Here is a 23,167-nt window from a genome sequence, read left to right as displayed (position 1 = left end):
CGCATCTGCATCTGGGGCCATCTTTTTTCTTTCAGATACTCTTTTTCTATTTTTTAGTGGCAGGCAATTCACTCGGATCCGAAACCAAGTCCAAGTCCGGTAGTCCTAGTTTAAAATAATATTCAAATCCAAATATCTCTTCTACATGGGAATAAAACTTCAATGTTTCAGATGTTTTAACTGCCTGGGTCCACATTTGGACTTCCTGGTCTTATATTCTTTCTATAATCATAGCCAAAAACGGCTCACCCTGATCTGAGGGTCCTAGCCCCTCATTCCAAATATATGATAATCCTAATCCATCTAAAACATTTTTTATTTGATACGGCCACGATCTTTTACGTTTCGACCAGAGCATCTCCACATAAGCTGCTTTTGCTAACCTATCTTCCGGTAGACTTAGAACTTTTAGCCAGTACCGGATCATCAGTGCTAATCTACTCATTCTCAGCGAAAATATACCTAGGTCACCTTTTATTGCCTGATTGTGGGTCGTTACGTGAAGACCAATTAGTCTCTTAAAGTGTTGCAGCTGAATTGATTCCAATTGTGGTGCCGGGTCATGCCCCCAGAGTTCAGCTCCGTAATGGATAGTAGGCAAAACTTTAGAATTAAAAATATATTTATGCATTTTTAGATCTTTTACACTTGAAAGCCTTGAATTCCGTAAAATGGTAGCTGAAACTGCTTTCTCTCTCTTAATCATCTCTTTTACATGGTCTTTCCATCCTCCATTTGCTGAAAGTGTTACTCCCAAATATTTAAAATTTTCGCTCTCTTTTACTTTTTCAACTTTATAATAAAATTCTACTTTTTGATCATCCTTATTCACACGATCATCTTATATATCATCTCGATCACTTGATCATCCTTATGTATATATATATATACATATATTATATATATATATATATATATATATATATATATATATATATATATATATATTATTGTTTTTCTTCAGTTCTATGGTTTTAATGTTTTGACTTAAGATGACAATTTTTCTTTGATTTGATAGGTGACACTGAGCTTTATCCGCCTATCAAGTTGCATTTTCCAATAGTTTTTTTTTTTAGCTTTGAATTTTCTCAGCAAGTTTGGATTATTTTCTTAAAAAAGTTGCAGCAATATCGTAATCCAAGCTTGGTGAAGTGGTCGATCTAAAACCCTTGAATCCAATGACAGCACAAGCTACAGCTCAAGCTATAGCTCGTGCCATCGCAAATTGCATATATCCTAGGGACCATACACCTGAAGAAAATTGACTTTTAATGTTTCTTAGATGCTAATTTGGAGCCAATCTGACCAAATCTCTTTTTTGTATTGCTTCCGGCTTTAGTATCGAAGCTTTATGTTAAGTGTTAACTTAGTACATTCAGAAGGATATATTCTGGAAAAAACTATACTCGAAAATTCTGTCTTGACAGACCAAGACGAAGTCTGTTCTTAAATGCAGTCTTGACACTGGAGCACAAGAACAGTATAAGAGTATATGAACATTAGCGAAAAGTTCTATACTCTCCATTAAAGTTTTTTTGACACATATCAGTCTAGACCTCTCTTCAGAACTCCGCCTCTTCAAGCATGCGCAATGACAAATTTTTAGCGCATTATATATGCTATGATCTGACTGAATGCTAGGAATTTTTTACGCATACCAGTCTAGACCTCTCTTCATGACTCCACCTCTTTGCCCATGCGCAATGACAAATGTTTAGCGCATTATATTTGCTGTGATTTGACTAAATGCTAAGAAGCAACTGAAAGTATTGCTGTGGCGCACTGGGAGCTTCCCAGTCAGTGTGCTATGATGTGTATCATTTTTAAACAAACTTTTCGCTACTGATCATATATAGGCCTGCTTATAATGTGAGCAAGAGCGAATACCAGCATTTACATCTTACCACCAGAAGATTGGTGCATTGAAATTGAATAGCAACAAGCCGTTTTTTTTTTTATTATTATTTCATCAGCTGTTTGTTGGTTCCAATTAGTCCATTAACATAGCATATATTACGATCAGTTTTGGGACGATGCCAAAAATTTTTTTCCGATCCAACTTCTTATCCCAATTGTACCTTGATGTTTCGATTCCAAGAACATTTATCTGTTTTATGATATCGATAGAAATTTTAAGCCTTAAGGTAGCCAAATTTTATCAAATCAAGTTCGTATTAGAAACGTTTTTGCTGCAACAATTGACTATAAAGCTTGAATTATTTTTTTAGTGCGCTGAGATGGGCTGTGTAACGTATCTCCTGGCTATATCAATGTTTTTTTTTTATATTAATTTAACGACAGTGATTAACCCCAAGTCTGCATTCATTGCATTCCAAGTATAGGTTAAAGTACAAGAGGGGGCTTAGAAAGTTCCCCCTCAAAGATGACTAATTCGTAGAATAGCTTATAAAATCATATTTTCTTGTCTTAGCACTAAAGATTTGAATCGTCTTTTCCACGGCCGTTCCCCAACTATCTCCTTTGAATAGATATGACTGTAGTTCTTATCTCTGATACATCTATGATAGTTACGAATATACTTAACATATCCTTCAGATGGCTTTCCAAAGCCTTCGGCCCCTGTCTTCTCGGAAGCGCAGTCGCAGGTACAGCCACATCGTAGAGGAGTTTTTTTTAGCTTCGATTACACTCGGCAAGTCCAAAAAAAACTCCTTTCCAAATTTCATTATTTCGTTTTCTCCATTATCACGGTTAATTTGCAAAAAATTTAAAACCGGCGAAAAAACAAGTCCATTATTCACTGTACATATCATAAGAAGCAGATACCAATAAGCGAAGGAAGCGTTTTTTTTTATATTTAAAACATTTAATTTGGCCATAAAGTCAAATATCAAAAATTCAAACATAAAATAAAAACTTTGGCAAAGACAGACAAGTTTGTTGATTCTTAAATAGAATTTCTAGGCAGTGTTGAGTGCAGTGTTTACGATGACTTTAACTTGTTCAAAAACCTCTTCTTCTGGTTTGGCAGTATCTATTTTTCTAACTAATCCTAGAGATTCGTAATGTGTTATAACTGGTTCAATTTGTTTTCGGTATTTAGAGACCCTCTCGCACACGTTTTGCGCGACATGGTCGAGATCTGTCTACGCAAATCTCATCAGCACAGTCGAGGAAGAAAATAAATTGAAGGTTGACTTTACTGCCCATTATACGCTCCCATCCTTCCACATGGTCCTTAGATTTTGGAAAATCATAAATCAAAAATTTATCCATAGCCTTGACGCGTTGTAGGTATGTTATAAATTCTTCAATAAGACGGCTAGTTATTTCTGCAGGATAGTAATTCTTATTCTTAATATTTTTTTCAAGATCTAAAAACTGTGAACGGCCAGTGAACAGTTCGTGCCGCAACTGTTCAGTAGCTGAGATACGAAAATACCCATACGTCTCTTCAATGCTGTCACATAGTCTACGTTTGATATCGTTTTGACCATGTTCACCAAGCATAAAAATAATTTTTGGTTTGGTGGTGGTTCCCAAGGGACATTTCCTGACAATGCTTGTGCCTGTAAAATTATTTGGATCAGCAGACTTATCATCTTTTACTTCTTCTGCTCCTGGTACCTCCACTGTAGACTCAGGTTGTTCTTTATTTTCTGGTTGAGGCACTTCAGCTTCTAGAACAAAATTGAAATAAGGATGTAGTGTTAAGCAAAAGTTGGAAAGCTCGATATTCTATAAATGAAAATGTTGTAATAGTTTGAGCACCGATTACTTATTTATATATTTCCAATCTCACGTTGATAATTTTTCTGTTTTACGTGTTGTAATTTATTCTTTCCCACCTCAGGCCAAATTCTAACAAAATTTTCATTTATTGACACAAATACTTTTTCTTTATTGATTTATTAATAATTTGATTTTTAATTACTTTTTTTTTAATTTGTAATTTTAATTATTTAATTATTATTGATTATTTTAATTCAAGTACTTTAAGCATAATTTTTTTTAAATTCATTTTTATTTTATTAATCAGTTAATACTTTATTATTTATTATCATTTATTAACTGCGCCCTGTGCTTCATTTTAAAACAAAATAAAATTTCAAAAATTAGAAAATGATTATAACCGTTAGATCATTTACTTGAAAGTTTGCTCCCCCTAAAATTTATGCACCCGGGGTAAGTGCTCCCTCTGTCTCTTCCCTAAAACCGCCTCTTGCTTGGCTAAATGGATTTCTAAAGTATTATGAATCTGAGCAGATTATCCAAGTTGATGCTAGGCTTTTAATCAGCTCAAAACACTCCAGAAACACTTTTTGAAGGACGTCCCTTTTCATTGGCAATCCATGATGAAGTCGGATGGCTACAAAATAAATGGGACACTCGCAATGGGACATAAAAAAGAATGGGATTTGCGGAAAGATTTGCTGGGAAAACTTTTTTTTTCTGTTCGTCGTCTCATATAACAAAGTTCATAAGTTTCACTTGTGCATTTTGGGCTGAAAAGACATTTGGGCAAATTAATGTTTAACGAAATCTATTGCCCTATACTAGTTGTGATGGGAAAATACATGAAGCGAGAAGTTCTAGTCGACGTGAAAAGAAAGACTGCTATTGAAGCGAGCGTTTTAATGAAAGCGACTCCTACCTGCCTTTTGGAATGTGTAAGCTTGTGACGGGGTATTTGACGTTTTGAAAGATTCGAGCAAAGTAGACGTGATACACTTTGGGTCAAATGCACAAGATGCTTATGTTGCCACGTAAAAGCATATTTTAAGGAAATTACTTTCGGATTAGGGATCGCTGTTAAAATAGTGTCATTGCTTCAAGTCAGAGAACAGAAAACTCAAAAAAATGTAAATGATCTCTCAAAAATCGCCATATTTATACCCTTTTAATTTTCTACAGACAGTATCCACGATCAGTTGAGGATTTTAAATTTAGACAAGGATCATTTTCCTGCCAGTAAAATAACTAATCGACCTAGAACACGAACTGGAATTATTCTGGAGCACTTTTGCTTCAGAATCGACAATGAACAGCTATGTTTCAGCCTGGCTAAAAAAAAAGCTTGAACAGGAGCGAGCAAATACCAAAGGATAGGAAGCTTTACAAAGAAATCTTGGCTAGATTTCCCAATTCAGATATATGCTGTCAAAGATAACCAAAGTATAAGCAGTGGTTTTCGCAAGCATTGCTAAAGAACTTTTTTTCATAATTTGCGTTTTTTCTCGTTCGAGTGTTTTATTTTTTTATTATTATTTTGCAAATAAACAAAAAGATGCAAGCAAACTCTTTCATAGCATTGGATAAGCTACAGTCTCTCAAGATAAGCTAGAAGCTACTAGGGGCTCTCTCCCAGCTGCTCCTTTGGTCATTCACTAGACACATTCACTAGGCTTTCACTAGACGCATATTTCTTGGAACTTTTTACCATTCTGAGTGAATGGCTATTTGGAAATTTACATCCGATGGTGGGGAGGGGGCTATGGGGTTCCAGAGGAGGGGGTAGAAAACGCACGTGAAAGAATCGATTGCTCTCACTTTTGACCTTAAAAAGGAACTAATCTATTTAATTTCCAATAGAATGAGTGTCCTCGCAAGATTCTACGAGCATTCATTCTATACAAAGTGACAGGAAAAAAAGGAAGAATAATACCTGAAGACTCATTGGTCTTAACTAATTCAGTCCCACTGTATTAAATCTAATAATTAATAAAATGTCATTGGATTTTATATTTGTTCAGTATATTCCAGTGTGTAAGCTGTAGCTAAACTTCAAAGGTAACTTGTTTTTTCTTTTCAGAATTTGGGTCGTGTACTGCAAAAGTAGAATTCGAAAGCCTAGTTAAATTATTTCACGAGATTTCATTATCTCGGGAAAAAAAGGACGAGGATGTTTTGCCTTTTAGCCTTTTGTTTTATTTCAATACTCTTATTAGTATAAAGAAAAAATGATCGAAAACGGGTTTTTTAAGGCAAAACGTAAATACTGAACAAACAAAGCGAGTATTTAGAAAGGACAACCACCTCTCTTCTTCAGCGCGAACAAAAAAATATTTAAGGAAAATGCCAAAAAAGACAAAGAAAAAACCAATAGCAAACGCGGAAAGTCAATGTGAAAAAACAAAACCAATGAAAAAAAAATCAAAATTAAAAAATGAATAAAAGCCAAAATTAAAATAATTATTACAAAATACATAACAATCATAAGGCGAGTCATTCATCAATATCCGTGATTTGTACAAAACCCCAAAAATTTGAACTGCTATCGACGGATACTAGCGAACAACTGGCAAACAAAAGAAAAAATTCATTCACTCAAAACAAACGAGCCAGCAATTAAAGAAGTCGAAGATCTATGTCAATTGATTTTGGATTTTAATAACTGCATTCCTTGCAGATACCCTTTGAGATCTAAGTGGTTGATGACGCGTTTGATTATGTGAATGTGAAGGTGGTTCAAGGTTTATTTCAGGGATAACTAAGGTATTGGCTTCTCTTTTAAGAAAGCGGAAATATGAATCATTTATTCTTAAATTACCGGTATCTCTGTTCAAAGCTAGGCGTATCTTTAGTGCTGGATAATGCCTTTGTCGTGTGAAATTACCCAGCACTACAAAGGCTGTTGAGATTTATAAATATATAATACTAATATAGAATTATAATATTTATATAAATATATATAATATAGATTTATAATACTCGCTTTATGGTTGTTAGGTATTTGGTCTTAATTCTTTTAATTTTGGCTTTTATTGAATTTTGTTCATCTTTTAATTTTGTTTTTTCACATTGACTTTCCGCGTTTGCTATTGGTTTTTTCTTTGTCTTTTTTGGCATTTTCCTTAAATGTATTTTTTGTTCGCGCTGAAGAAGAGAGGTGGTTGTCCTTTCTAAATACTCGCTTTGTGTGTTGCAATAATTTCATTTGGCCTTAAAAACCCCATTATTGATCAGTTTTTCTTCTTTATATTATGGGAGGCCAATATGGTTTAAGAACATAAAGAAAGAAAAACGAGAAAATGGGGTTTTTAAAGGCCAAATGAAAATACTGAAAAAACACAACAAAGCTTATATTTCGAGAAAACAGATGTCCCTCTGCTTCAGTGTGTAACGAAATAATATATCCAATAAAAGTGCCGAAGAAAAAAACAACAAAAAAACAAAAGCGGAAAGTCAATGTGAAAAGAACCAAAAAACAAAGAAAAAACCAAATGTTGTGTTTTTTCAGTATTTTCATGTGGCCTTTAAAAACCTCATTTTTTCTCGTTTTTCTTTCTTTATGTTATGTCAGGCCAATGTGGATTAAGAAATTATCATGGTTTAAGAAATTATCTTACTCTTATTATATTATGAGTGGACTCAAACAACCGAGCAGAGGTCCAGGCCACAAAGGCCCATTACCTCCACACTCTAAAAGAAAAGAAATTTAGCAACAAAAGCCACAGGGCTATTGGTGCCCCCCCCCTAGGCAAGGTTATTTTGAAATAGGGGTTGCCAATCTCTTTCTTTTTTTGTAGAAGAGCCTTCCATGACAGTGCCAAGGTTTTCCCCATCCCGAGAGCCCCACCCACCAGCTTCAGATCGGCTAGAACAGGCAACAATGGTCCCTCAAAAGGGAAGAAGAGCCATCCACCAATTACCAGCAATCAGCGGCTAGTGGCACGTCATGTTCATAACTGGTGCTAGTGAGATAATTTCTTTTTCCCACCTTGGATTGCTCCTCAAGTCATCTTTTCTTGTACCCCACTCGGCCCTTTAAATGTCCAGGAGGATTGATCCCCCTCCTCCATGCATGATATTAGCAGTCATATCTTACTACAGTCCATCCAATCACGGCAGCATATTCCAACAATACCCTAGTTCATTATCAGCCATATAACTTTAATAAATCAAATAACATTAACATTTTGATGACTAAATTTCAGCATATGTATATTAAACTGACAATGCACATTCATTTGTATTTTTTCAGTAAAGCGCAAATTTTGTTCTGGCCTTGGGAAGGCATAGGGGTTTTGCGCCCAACTTATGTTAAATTCTGCTCGTTTTGAGTTTGACTCGGTTAATTATTGAATTTCTGTTCGTTTTGGGTTTCATTTATTTATCGATGCTGATCTGTGGTATTTTCACGCTTGGTAGATTATTTGATTTTATTTTTGCTCATTTTTTGTTTAATGGAGTTCTTTACTTTCCTTTGAAAAACTTATTTTGTGGAAAAAGTTTTTTTAATTAATTTCTCTTCGTTTTGTATTGACAAAGTCTTTTCAGGGAAAAAGAAAATAATATTTTTAATCTCTTCGTTTTTTAAGACTTTATATTTGGCCTGCTATTTGTATGCTGGAGAAATATTTTCAGCAATTTTTAACAACATACACCCTTTTAAAAATCTGGACACAAATAGTACTGTTTAATTTAGTTTCATGCCTCCTCTTGTTGATCTGAAAAAGAAAACTTGATGCCATTCGCAAAAAAATCTGTTTACTTTCTTTGATAGCTTCGATACACTTACGCTATTTTGATTTGGTTAAATTTCAAGAGCAGAGGTAGCCCCGAATGTTTGAACATAATACCCTCAGACGTTCTTGGAATACAGCTGAGATGCCTTATTGGGAATTAGCATTATCACAGTGCATTTTGATTTAATCTTAAGGCAACATTTAGTTTTTAAACATAACGGGCAAATGGTAGGGTGGGCGTGGGAGGGTGCGGGTGGAAGGGGGATTAGTTGCCCTCCAATCACTTTCGACTATTAAAAGGGCATCAGCCCTTTCTATTTTCAATCGAATGAGCCCTTTCCGAAGTTCCCAAGACAACTCCTTCGATACGAAGTGCCCTGGTCTAAAGAACAACAAAAACAACAAAAAAAATAATAAATTATACCAACGCCGATCTTTACTATAAAAATATCAAGCCTTCCAATAACTTTCGACTATTTAAAAGGGGACAAGGCCTTTTAAATTCCAATCGAATGAGCCCTTTTGGAAACGACAACGCTTTCTATAAACGCCTTATATGCCCCCAGGGCATAAATTACAATCCTTACCCTAAAGTCTGTTAGGGTGGTTATCATCCTCTAAGACCAAATTTCCAGAATTTTCAACTACGTTAAACAAAATGGCTATCTCAAAATTTTGATTGGATGTGTTTGGGGTAATGGTGGGCGTGAGAGGGGCGGTAGTCACTCTCCAATCACTTTCAACTATTAAAAATGGCCCTAACCCTGTCAATTTCCAATCAAATGAGCCCTTTTGAAGTTTCTACGATAGAACTTTCAATAGAAATCTTATATGTCCCCAGGGCATAACTTACAACCCTTGCCCAGAGTGCTGGGGGAGGGTGTCATTCTCAAAGACCTAATTTCCAGAACTTTCTACTAAGTTGAACAAAATGGGTATCTTAAAATTTTGATTGGATGTATTTGGAGGAGTGGTGGGCATGAGAGGGGGGGTTAGTTACCCTCCAATCACTTTCGACTATTACAAAGGGTACTAGCCCTCTCAATTTCGAATTGAATGAGCCCCTTTTGAAGTTTTACAACAACTCTATCAAACAGTTCGTGGTAACGAACTGTAAGTAAGGAGCGACCCGACTCAATGGTAACCGAAACTCTAGAAAACGGGTTTTTGATACCAATAGATATATCAAAAGAATCAGATTTCAATGCTGATTTCAAATATATAACTTTCATCAAGTTTAGTGCTACCCATCAAAAGTTACGCGCCTGAAAAAATTTGGCTGATTTTCAAAAAAAGGGGGAAAGACCCCCTAAAGTTATAGAACCTTAATGAAAATCACACCATCATATTCAGCGTATCAGAGAACCCTACTGTAGAGTTTTCAAGCTCCTATCTACAAAAATGTGGAATTTCCCATTTTTTTGCCAGAAGAAAGATCACAGATGTGTGTTTATTTGTTGTTTTTTTTCCCCATGAGTGATCATATCGACCCAGTGGTCCTAGAATATCGTTAGAGGACTCATTGAAATGGAAATTAAAAGCTCTAGAGCCCTGTTTAAGTGACCAAAAAAAAAATGGAGGGCAGCTAGGCCCCCTCCCACGCTCATTTTTTCCCAAATTCACCTGATCAAAATTTAGAGATAGCCATTTTCTTCAGTATGGTCGAAAATATGATAAATATGTCCTTTAGGATGACTTAATCCCCCGAAGTTCCCAGAGGGAGGGCTAAAAGTTATGAACTTTACCCAATGTTAACATATAGTATTGGTTATTGGGAAGTATACAGAAGTTTTCAGGAGGTTTTTTTTCTGGGTGTGGGTGGGATGGGTGGGTCGGTGGTTATGTTGTAGGATCTGTTCATGAAGGAAGTTTTCATGGGGGAAGGGAAATTGCCATGAAGGGGGCGCCGGACTTGCAAGCATTATTTTTTTGTTATTGGGAAGTATAAAACCATATTCAGTAAGGATTTTTTCTGGAGGGGGGGGGCTAGAGGAGGGGGTTACTCGGGATACGAGGGCCTGAGAGGATATGTTTTGGTGGGAAGAGACACGTCGCGGACGGGGGTACCGGATTTCCACGCACTATTTAAAAAACGAGCAGAAATTAAATAATAAAAACAAGTTTTTTAAACTGAAATGTAAGAAGGACTATTATAACTTAAAACGAACAGAAATTATAACGTATTTAAGGGGGTTCTCCCCCAAGTCAATACCTCGCTCTTTACGCTACAGTTTTTTTTTTTAGTGCTTTCAAAAGAGCTATCTATTCTAATTAAACGGCCTTTGTGATTCAGGGTTTTGTTAATAAAAATTATTTTTAACTTTTAACGTAAAGAGCGTGGTATTGACTAAGGGGAGAACCCCTTCATATACGTAATAACATATACGTAATAAAAAAAACAATAAGAAAACAAGCGATACGGCTCAATAGTAATCGAAACTTTTAAAAACGGAATTTTGATGTCAATAAATATATAAAAAGAATGTGTTTGCAATGCTTGTCCAAAATATTTAAATTTTATTGAGTTTAGTGTTATTCATCAAAGGCGCCCAGCCTAAGAACATTTACTCGATTTTTTAAAGTGGGGGGAAAAGTTCCCTACAAGTTAAAGAATTTTAATGAAAATCAAACCATCAGATTCAGCGTATCAAAAAACCCTATAACATAGGTATCAAGATCATATCTGCAAAAATCTGCAACTTTGTATTTTTTGCCAGAAGAAAAATATAGGAATATAGAAGTTAGTTACGTAAGTTAATTTGTAAAGACATCCATTTAGCAAAAGAAAAGTAAAATTTTTATGCAAATAAAAGCTGCATTAACTAAAAAACGATCAGAAATTAAATAAAAAAAACAAGTTTTTTAAACTGAAAGTAAGGAGCGACATTAAAACTTAAAACGAACAGAAATTATTCCGTATATGAAAGGGGCTGTCCCCTCCTCAACGCCTCGCTCTTTACGCTAAAGTTTGACTCTGTCTCACAACTTTATTTTTTAAAACAATAAAAAACTTTAGCGTAAAGAGCGAGGCGTTGAGGAGGGGACAGCCCCTTTCATATACGGAATAATTTCTGTTCGTTTTAAGTTTTAACGTCGCTCCTTACTTTCAGTTTAAAAAACTTGTTTTTTTTATTTAATCTATAAAAACCTTAGATGCACCAGGGCAGAACTTACATCCTTTGCCCTTGGGGCTCTGGGAGGTTTGTCATCCTTAAATACATAATTTCCAGAACTTTCAACTACGTTGAACACAATGGCTATCTCTAAACTTTGATTGAATGTTTTTGGGGAAATGGTGGGCGTAAGAGGGGGGTTAATTACTCTCCACTCACTTTTTGAAATTTCTATAACAACTTCCTATATAAACTTTATATGCCCCCAGGGCATAACTTACAACCCTTGCACTGAGGGCTCTGAGGGGGTTATCATCCTAAAAGACTTACTTTCAAGAACTTTCAACTACGTTGAACAATATGGATATCTCAAAATATGATTAGATGTGTTTGGGAAAATGGTAGGCGTGAGAGGGGCGTTAGTCGCTCTCCAATCACTTTCAGCTATTGAAAAAGGAACTAGCCCTTTCAATTTCCAATTGAATGAGCAATTTGAAGTTTCTACGCTTTCAATAAAAACCCTATATGCCCCCAGGGCATAACTTACAGCCCTTACCCTGAGGGCTGTGGGGAGGGCGGGTTGTCTTCCTTAAAGACCTAATTTCTAAAACTTCCAACTGCGTTGAATAAAATGGCTATCTAAAATATTGATTGGATGTGTTTGGAGAAAAGATAGGCGTGAGAGGGGGGTTAGTCGCCCTCAAATCACTTTCGACTATTAAAAAGGGCACTAGCCCGTTGAATTTCCAATCGATTAAGCCCTTTTGCAAGTTTCTACGATAGAGACTTCAACAAAAATATATAAGCCTCCAGGGCATAACTTATAACCCTTGCCCTGAAGACTGTGGGGGGACTGTCCAGCTCAAAGGTATAATTACCTGAAATTTAAACTGCGTGGAACAAAATGGCTATCTCAAAATCGTTATTGGATGTGTTTGGGGACTTGGTGGGCGTGGATGGGGTGTTAGTTGTTTTCCAATCGCTTTCGACTATTAAAAACGGCACTAGCCATTTCAATTTCCAATCAAGTGAGCCCTTTTTGAAGTTTCTACGACAACGCGTTATATAAAAACCTTATATGCCCCCTGGGCATACTTTACAACCCTTTTCCTGAGGGATGTGGGGGGGGGGGGTTGTCATACTCAAAGAACTAATTTCCAGAACTTAAAACTACGTTGAATAAAATGCCTATCTCAAAGTTTTGATTACATGTGTTTGGAGAAAAGGTGTGAGAGGCGGGTTAGTTGCCCTCTAATCACTTTCGACTATTAAAAAGGGCACTAGCCCTTTGAATTTTCAATCGAATGAGCCTTTTTTGAAGTTTCTACGACAACGCCTTCTATAAAAAAACCTTACATGCCCCCATGGCATAACTTACAACCCTTGTTCTAAGGGCGGGGGGGGACTGTCCTCAAAAACAGAATTTCTATCTGGAAATAAACTACGCTGAACAAAATGGCTATCTCAAAATTTTGATTTGATGTGTTTCGGGAAATGGTGGGCGTGGAAGGGGCGTTAGTCGCCTTCCAATCACTTTCGCTATTAAAAACGGCACAAGCCACTCAAATTATCCAATTGAATGAGCGCTTTTTCGAAGTTTCTACGACAACTTCTTCGACACGAAGTGCCCTGCTCTAAAGGAAAAAATTAATAAATAATACACTGCTCCAACATCGTTCTTATATGCCCCCAGGGCATAACTTAAAACCCTTGCCCTGAGGGTTGTGGGGGAGTGTCCTCCTCTTTACTTAGTCCCCGTTTCTTGTCTCGTTCTCGAGTGTCCCGGTAGACAGGGGAGGGGGCGATAATCAAAATTTTGCCCTGGGTACAAGGGAGGACAGAATCGGCCCTGAGCAAAGCCCAAGTCTGTCTGCCATTTGTCATAGTCCTTTACTCTAGACGGTCATCCACTGAAGAGTAATTAATCCGGATTATTAAAACAGCAACCGTCTTGTCATGAAACAATGAAAAATTTCATTAGCCAGAAGTAACGAAGCGAAAAAAAAAGAAAGAAGAAAAAAGATAGTCAACCTTGCTAATGAATAGGAACAAGAAAAGATAGGAAACAATATCGTGCAACTTTTGTTAGAAGAAACACAGAGGTTTCTGATCTATTTCAAGTAGTTTCTTTGCCTAAAAAGAGAAAAATCTGACTTTTTCTGACTTCTCTCAAAATGTCTGACCATTTTCTTTTTAATTGGCAGAAAGTCTGACATTCTTTAAAAATATGGTTTGGTGAGAGCCCGGTGTACTATCTGATGTGGAGATTGGGCCCAGAGGTCTTTACCTTTTCCACCCTAAGCCCCCTTCTCTCCACCACTAACTTCTTAGTAGAAAGGCAGACGTTTGCAACTTTCTTAAACCAGAAAAACTGCCATGATTGGAGGGCAGAAATTTGGCCGGTCAAAATTTGGAGCAAAACAAGACAACTCTTGACTTGGTGCCAAAATAAACTAAGTCCACGCTACAAACTGACTCGATGCAGAAATGAGGTAAGTCCAAAACGCAGAATTTTTCAACATGGATGGAGATTGATTCGGTGCAAAAAGAAGCTAAGTTCAGAATAGGCGCAAAATAGAGCAAGTTCTGATTCAGTGTAAAAACAATCCAGGGTGCGAAATTTTGCTACCACGGTGTGAAAACGAGGCAATCCAAGCAAAAATTAGTCAATCACTGACTTAGTCCTGACTCGACGCAAAACGAGCTTGCTCCCTACTCAGCTGCAAAGTGATTCAGACCATCTGCACCTAATCCTCTGCAAATTTAAATTTAAATAAAATTACTCGTTGTTAAGCAGGAAAGTTTAAAAAACCTAAACAAAACTTAAAAACAACCAAACAATCCTGAAATTAACATAAAATAAAACTATGTCAATTAAAAGACATTTTTATAAAGGTTCACGAAAAAAGCGTTTCAGAGAAAAGCCAAACCTAAAACGAGTAAGAATAAAATAATATAATAAGTAATATTTACTTCTTCCTTTCCTTCAAAGGAAAATAACTATTATAAATATAGTTGAATAAAAAATACGTGAAACAAACAGGAATTAAAATGAATAGTCAATACGACTTAAAATTATAGAGCTGATTCAAAAATTGGATGAACCAATTCTAAAGATTTCTTAACCAACTAAACAGATGGCTTCAAAAATTACCCACTGGGATTTTAAAATATATGTTTCGGCATCATTTGTCTGTATTTTTGAAACAAATGGAACCAAAAGGGAAAATTATGATTAAGAATGTCGTTCAGAATAGTAAAACTAAACTGAAAGTCAGAAATGTATATAGTTTTAGGATATTACTTGCTCGTTTCCTTTTCAATACGAGAAAAACTCTAGCTTTTAGAGCGTTGGAGGAGGCGACAGCCTTACTCTTATTTGTGATACTATCTGTTTATATTAGGTTTTGTTTATTTTTTCATAGTAATTTCTGATCGTTTTAAGCTTGACTGAATTACACATTTTAACTTCTGTTGGTTTTAGGTTTAATTTCTTCTTTGATATCAATTTCTGCTTATTTTAAGTTTGAGTTATTGTGCTATCAATTTCTGCTAAGTTCAGGTTAAGACATTGCTCTTTACTTTTTTTTCAAAGAGTTTCTAATGAAGTTTTTTTTTTTTTTAACTCAATACAAAAAAAGACATATGAAGTCATTCCTTTCAGGCAAAGGAGAGGGGCATCGAAATTGCAAAATTTAAAGTTGATACTTAAAAAGGAAAATTTTGGCAAAAAAGAGAAATTTTTAAATCACTTTATATGCAATTCTATTTCTAACTCTTATCTTCTGCACGTCACCGAAACAGTTCTTCTTTTTGAACGCGAGAGTTAAAAAAATGTTTTTTACTTAAATTTAACAATAACTAGTTCATTTATAAGAGTTTGCTTAAAATTTCATGTAAAAAAAAAAAAAAAAAAATGCTAGAAGTAAAGCTCTGGCTATTGTATTGCATCATAATAAAGTCTAGAAATTATAACAAATAAATAAAATAAAGAAAGGAAGAAACAAAATACGGAAGAAAAAAAGAGAGGGGACAAGGAGGGAAAGAGAGACTAGAAAAGGTTACCATAGACACCAGCATCATTGTTCTTGACTTGATAACTGTATTTTGAGGAATCATCAGTAGGAGGGAGTTTCATCTTATCTTGAAGTTCTGTAATTGAGTGGACATCGAAACTAATTGTGTCTTTGATCCCTGATCCTTTACGCTGAGAAAGCAGCTGTAAAACGAATAATTTATAGGAGAAATAATATTTTGAAACGTATTGAACCTTTTCAGAGACTCAAAAATATAACCCATATATAGCGTAGGAGGGATCAAAAAAAAATTTTTAAAGCAAGTTCCCAGAATAAATTTAGATTAAAAGTAATATAATTCGGCATCAAATCTTAAGATAGCCATTTGATTCAGCGTTGTTGAAAAAATTAATAACTATATCTTTGGGGATGACATAACTCCCATAGTATCTGGGGATAGGGGCGCAAAGTTACGCGATTTGTTCACTGCTAACATATAGTATTTGCTATTGGAAATGTACGGTCATATTTGGGGGAAAATTTTACACATGGGCAGGGGAAGGGGATTTCCTGGCAAGATTAAAAAACGATCAGAAGTTAAATAAAAATCTTTTTTTTACTGAAAGTAAGGAGCAATCGTTAAACCTAAAACGAACAGAAACAATTCCGTATATGAGGGGGGCTACCCCTTCATCAACCCTGACTCTTTACGCTAAAGTTTGACTTTTTGCCACAATTGTTTAAGAAAGATTGCTCAAACACAAGGCCTGTTGGATTTGAATTCGAAGTATTTTTTTTTAAACTTTAAAACTTTAGCCTTCATATATAGACTGATTTCAGGTTCGTTTTAAGTTTTAATGTTCTTCCTTACTTTTAGTTAAAACAACTTGTTTTTTTTTTCAATTATATACAAGAAACGATGCCTAAATAGAATTTTAATTGTCAAATTGCCAAAGTTGACTATGAACCGCAAAAGCCTTCCCGTGACTACTGAACTAAAATAAGAGGTAGTAGGTAGGTAGGTATTATAGGTTAGTTACATCATACTAGATAGATAGAACTAAAATAGGTAAAATAAATATTCAGAAGCAGGCCAATTCAACAATAGCAACTTACAATTGTCCATTTTCACTTTTTGTCAGACCTGTGTCTTTCTCCCAAAATCAAAATTTTACGATTTCCCCCACAATTTTCAATAGTTGTTGCATAAAATGTGTTCTTTTTGTATATTTTAATGAAAAAATAGATTTGTAGCCTCAAATTTGAATCTTTTTGTAAAACAAATTTGACAAAATAAGCATGGATTGTCATTTCATTAAAACAGAAAGCTTGGTATGAATATTACTGTCTAGCTCTTGACCACTCTTTGAAGACATGAAATATAACCTTCAGATAAGGTTCTATTGGGAGAGCAAACTAGACATTTTGTGTTTTTGAAGGACTTAATACCTGGATAAACTCGGGATCCTGCATCATTGCTGCAAGGGTATCATTCTCTTCTTTTTTAACAGCCTTGGCGTCAACTTCCATAGTTTCAGTTGCCTTCACTGGAGCTGAAAAAGGCAAATATAAGACATTTAAGGAGAAACAAACAAGAAACGTAAATAATTATAGGAAAAAAATTTAAAGTAATAAAAATAGACCTTAAGAGAGCAGACGTTTTTAAAGGAGTCCCACATGAAAACCTGCACACATGACCGCAAAACTTGAAAGCCTGTCGACAAAAGTCTTCTAGTTCAGCATAGATTCCCTTATTCACCTTTTCAGCACAGATTCCCTTGTTTCCCTTTTCAACACAGATTCCCTTATGCCAGATCTGCTTTGACTGCAACCTCTATATTAATCATTTTCTGCTTTAACCCCCCCCCCCCCCCCCAAAAAAAATTTTGTTCGACTTGTAAAAATGTAACAAAAATAAAGTAAACATAAAACTAAATTTTAATCATTTTCATTTTTTTTTGAACGAAGCACTGAGAGTGATTAGATAATAGTAATGATTTATAAGGATTGGAAAAATAAATGCCAAAAATTTAATAGAACACATCCCTCACATTTCCCCCATAAGTTACAGATCAGGAACAACTATTTTTAATGCTGGATATTGCTGCAATAGGTTAAGCATTTTGAAACGAACCATTCTGAACTTACAAATAAACAGTTTGATGTACTCTCTTGGTATTCGAAACTGTAAAGTTGAAAAAATAGATCCTTTTCCTACTTTCAGCCAAGGAGCAGAATTAATCATAACAGGGCCTGGTAACATTTTTTTGCTGATAATCAATAGAAAATTGGGATATTTTTCAACTGATCTCCAAGTGGTACTATCCTCGTCAAGGTTATAGCGCGACAGTGAATGTCTTGCAACTACATTTTATACAAACACACACTGTCAATACTATTCACAAGGTGAATAAATATCAGTATTTCTGATGAAAGAAACTTCCTGCCATCTCCGGAAATTTTCAAGAAAATAATTTATGCATATAACAATAAGAATATTTACGTCTTAATTAAATATTAAAATGGTTTCAACCGCCAACAAAAAATAAAAACGTTAGCGTATACTTGATCGCTATTGTACCAGTTATATATTATTTCACAAACAGAAGAAAAGATTAATGTAGACAGTAGCCAAAATAATAATAATAAAAAAAATGCTGGTAAGCTCTTTCCTTCGAAAATCAATCATAAGATCTTCACAAGGCTCTCCAAAAAAAGAAAAAGGAAACTTATAAGAGAAAAGAAAAAACATAGTCTCGAGAGATACATCACAAATACCAACTATTTATTTGAATTTAGCTGCAATAGCAGCCTAGTTGTTAATATCCTAACTATTCATTTGAAAAGTGGGAGAAAAAATCTGGTACAAGTAGCTTTCATTCATACTGTTCTTTTAAACAGACGTCTTGAAGATCTCTCTCGCTTCTTAACAATGTTAAGTCTAAAGACTACAAGAAACATTAAATAATAGAAATTAAATTCGGTTTCTGGTGATACATAACAGATCTTCTCATGATTTTCATTTCTGCAGCATATCTGTATATTATTTTTTACCATTGTTTTTCAGCTAAAAGCTTAATATTTTGTTTGGCATTAGTCGTTCATGCCCCCCCCCCCCCTAGAGTCAAACCAAAGCGTCAAAGATTTTGCAACATGAGCTGGTGTTGCCTAAAGTGTAAGTTAAATGGAGAATTCCTGACGCCAAGCCCTAGAGTGTAAATGACAAAATCATACAACAACATTAAGACATTGTAATAAAATACTTTTGTGAAAGCAGAAATACTTTAGACCTTTTATTTTCTCAAATCATGGTTGAAAAAAGACAGCACTAATGAACGTCTCAATCTAGTGATTTTCTATTTCTAGATATTTTTTTATTTACTGTTATTCTAATTTTTAAATTAGATTAATTAATTTTTTTTACTGTTATTCAATAGCAAAAAAAGGATAACATAAGATCAACTAACTAATGTTTTGTTTTAATTTTACTTTATCCCCTTGTTAATTTTACGAGTTTTTTTTGGGGGGGGGGGGGGCATTTTTGCTGACTTGACATTGGCCTTCTAATTTTATGAGTTTACTTTGTACTTTATTTTTAACGTTTTTACATATTTGACATTGACCCTTTTATAATTTTCTGTTGTTGTTTGATTGTTTGTTTTTGTTCTTTTTTCGCTGTATTTGATGCTAAAGTGCGAATTTGGCCCTTTTGGGCTTGTGATAGCCATTTTTCAGCAATAAATCTTATCTTATCTTATCATCTGCAAATTTATACCTCTGTTTTTGTTACCTCATAAGTCAGTTGATGACTATAACAAATAATATGGGACGTAAATTGCTTCCTTGGGCAGGTCCACACGTGATGTCTTGGAAGTTGGATGTTTCCGTTTTCAAGTTGTATGCACTGTTGACTATTATTTTGTGTAATTACTTACTTTTTTCATTTCTAATATACTTTTACTTTACTTGACATACTTTTTCCATTGCCGTTAGAAAATTGTTTGTCTCTAAGCTTCATTGAATAAAGAAAAAAAAAGTTTTTTCAACTGAAAGTAAGGACCAGATTTAAAACTTAAAACAAATAGAAATTCTTATATATATGACAGGGGTTGACCCCCTCCTCAACACCTCACTAATCATGGCAACCCCCTCATTTATGTAATAATTTCTGTTCCTTTTAAGTAGTGTAGGTCCTTACTTTCAGTTGAACAAACTTTTTTTTTCTGATTGTTTTTTAAATAACATCAGGATACCTGGCTCCCCCTTGACAGAGAAATCGCCCTCCCATAGAAATATCCTCTGGACAATTCAATCCTGGCAAAAATTTACCTGGACTTAACATCTCCACACATAAAATTGAAATGGTAAAGAGAAAGCAAGACATATAAAGAAATTTTGTATATGAATTCTGGCAAATTCACCCAGTGTAAAATTTCCTCTGAAAATTTCACATCCTGGAGACTATCCTCTCCATTGAAAATTCTCCCAGAAGAAAATTGGTCCTCTTCTCCCTACCCAAAAAATGTATGCATACTTCCCAATAACAAAAAAAAACAATAGGCAAATTTTATAAACTTTCCCCATGGGCTGTAGGGGGTCATTTTATCTCCAAAGATGTAGTTATTGGGCCTTTCAACTATGCTCAACAAAAAGCTATTTCAAAATTTTGATAAGATGATTTTGGGAAAAAAGTGGCATGGGAGGGGGCCTAGTTACCTACCAATTCATTTGGTCACTTAAAAAGGGCACTAGAACTTTTCATTTCTGTTAGAATAAGCCATCAAATTCTAAACAAATAAAGTAAAAATACCACTTGATGCCTTTTTTTATGCTCTTTCCAAAGGCAATAATCATTTTTGTCAGAAATGAATTTTACCCCCACACCTATGTATACCAATTCAGTGTAGGCCTATATATTTGCACATTAGGGGGGGGTAAATTTTTATTTCTGATGTAAATGGGAGATAATTCATTTCTGACAAAAATGGTTATTATATTTGAAGAGAGCATAAAAAAGGCATCAAGTGGTATGTTTACTTTATTTGTAAGTCAATAATATGAATTGCAAAAAAATTACCTAAACTTTACCACACCCCACTAATGTGCAAATATATAGGCTACCCTGAATTGGTATATATAGGGGTGAGGGTAAATTTCATTTCTAACAATAATGATTAGTAGGCCTATATTTGGAAAGAACATAAAAAAAGACATTGATTGGTATGTTTATGTTTTTCACAAGTCAATAATATGAACTGCCAAAAATTTACTATAAGATGTTGTTTTGTCAAAATTTTCAAAAAGTTGTAATGCTTGGCAATACCTTCCCAGAGTATTTTCGGCCCTGGATTCATTACTAAAATTTTTGTTTTCCTAAACTAACTCCTTTCCAAAATAGCAAAACATAGGTAAACTAAAATTTTACCAAAACAATTGTACAACAGTGAAAGAAGTGAAGATAAAGGTTCTCTCCCTCCGAAATTTGTTAACTGGGATTATTCTGCATAGGCTATTATGAAGCAAGAGCTGTCTTCTAAAATGTTTCTTTACGTATTGGTAAAACCCTAGTCTTATGCCAGGCCACTATTCTGTGAGGGCTAACTAGGCTACTCTTTCTTTCTAGGCCAATGCCTTCCTAGGATAATACTCATTGTAAATTTACTTCAAATTCTGCAGCATAGTTTTGATATGTTGAGTACCTAAGAAAGAGATGAATATTGAAGAACAAAATCAAACTCTTAAATAAATTTGGGTTAAAGCAGAAAATCACAATCTTTAACTTAGCATACTCTCTACTTATTTCATCAGCAAACAACAACAACTATATCAGTCTAATTAAACAAATGAATAGGTCAACAATTAATCTAACACACCTTTAGGTGACTTTGAGCATCCACCTCCCATTTTCTTATCATGAAATTGAAAATAGAACAGATATGAGTTACTTCTGACAGTCTTTGGCTGATTCTACTGTACCCAAGCCTAGTTGGATGCTTCTGGAGTTAAGTGAGATAAACTAATCCAGGACCTCTGATAGCAGGAGATTCACTTCTTGTCTTCCAGGGCACTTTGATCACTTACAAGCATTGTCAGGAAATGTCCCTTGGGAACCACCACCAAACAAAAAATTATTTTTATGCTTGGTGAACATGGTCAAAACGATATCAAATGTAGACTATGTGACAGCATTGAAGAGACGTATGGGTATTTTCGTATATCAGCTACTGAACAGTTGCAGCACAAACTGTTCACTGGCTGTTCAGTTTTCAGATCTTGAAAAACATATTAAGAATAAGAATTACTATCCTGCAGAAATAACTAGCCGTCTTATTGAAGAATTTATAACATATCTACAACAAGTCAAGGCTATGGATAAATTTTTGATTTATGATTTTCCAAAATCTAAGGACCATGTGGAAGGATGGGAGCGTATAATGGGCAGTAAAGACAACCTTCAATGTATTTTCTTCCTCGATTGTGCTGATGAATTTTGTGTAGACAGATCTCAACCATGTCGCGCAAAACGTTTTTTAACAGCCTTGGCATCAACTTCCATAGTTTCAGTTGCCTTCACTGGAGCTGAAAAAGGCCAATATAAGACATTTAAGGAGAAACAAACAAGAAACCTAAATAACTATAGGAAAAAAATTTAAAGTAATAAAAATAGACCTTAAGAGAGCAGACGTTTTTAAAGGAGTCCAACATGAAAACCTGCACACATGACTACAAAACTTGAAAGCCTGTTGACAAAAGTCTTCTAGTTCAACATAGATTCCCTTATTCACCTTTTCAGCAGATTCCCTTGTTTCCCTTTTCAACACAGATTCCCTTATGCCAGCTCTGCTTTGACTGCAACCTCTATATTAATCATTTTCTGCTTTGCCCACCCCCCCCTCCCCCAAAATTTTTGTCTGACTCATAGAAATGTAACAAAAATAAAGTAAACATAAAACTAAATTTTAATCATTTTCATTTTCTTTTTGAACGAAGCACTGAGAGTGATTAGATAATAGTAATGATTTATAAGGATTGGAAAAATAAATGCCAAAAATTTAATAGAACACATCCCTCACATTTCCCCCATAAGTTACAGATCAGGAACAACTATTTTTAATGCTGGATATTGCTGCAATAGGTTAAGCATTTTGAAATGAACCATTCTGAACTTACAAATAAACAGTTTGATGTACTCTCTTGGTATTTGAAACTGTAAAGTTGAAAAAAATAGATCCACTTCCTACTTTCACCCAAGGAGCAGAATTAATCATAACAGGGCCTGGTAACATTTTTTTGCTGATAATCAATAGAAAATTGGGATATTTTTCAACTGATCTCCAAGCAGTACTATCCTTGTCAAGGTTATAGCGCAACAGTGAATGTCATGCAACTACATTTTATACAAACACACACTGTCAATACTATTCACAAGGTGAATAAATATCAGTATTTCTGATGAAAGAAACTTCCTGCCGTCTCCCGAAATTTTCAAGAAAATAATTTATGCATATAAAAATAAGAATATCTACATCTTAATTAAATATTAAAATGGTTTCAATCACCAACAAAAAATAAAAACGTTAGCGTATACTTGATTGCTATTGTACCAGTT

The 23,167-nt window shown here is 34.8% G+C and overlaps 1 protein-coding gene across 1 annotated transcript; it reads right to left on the bottom strand.

Moving 5' to 3' along the window:
* Nucleotides 1–964: 964 nt before the first annotated feature.
* LOC148942671 (UMP-CMP kinase-like) lies at nt 965–21,712 on the bottom strand. Its single transcript, XM_089102682.1, is given in 5 exon segments — nt 965–3,102; nt 3,104–3,641; nt 15,608–15,761; nt 17,008–17,111; nt 21,432–21,712. Coding segments are annotated over 5 exon segments (1,008 nt in total). The 5' UTR covers nt 21,463–21,712; the 3' UTR covers nt 965–2,921.
* Between the last annotated feature and the right edge of the window lie 1,455 nt (nt 21,713–23,167).

Source organism: Artemia sp. Qi Xiang Cuo, chromosome 16 (assembly GCF_049724085.1).
Source record: "Artemia sp. Qi Xiang Cuo chromosome 16, ASM4972408v1, whole genome shotgun sequence".
Taxonomy (NCBI): domain Eukaryota; kingdom Metazoa; phylum Arthropoda; class Branchiopoda; order Anostraca; family Artemiidae; genus Artemia; species Artemia sp. Qi Xiang Cuo.
Note: the sequence above shows the minus strand (reverse complement) of the source record. Positions and strands in the feature narration are given on the sequence as shown.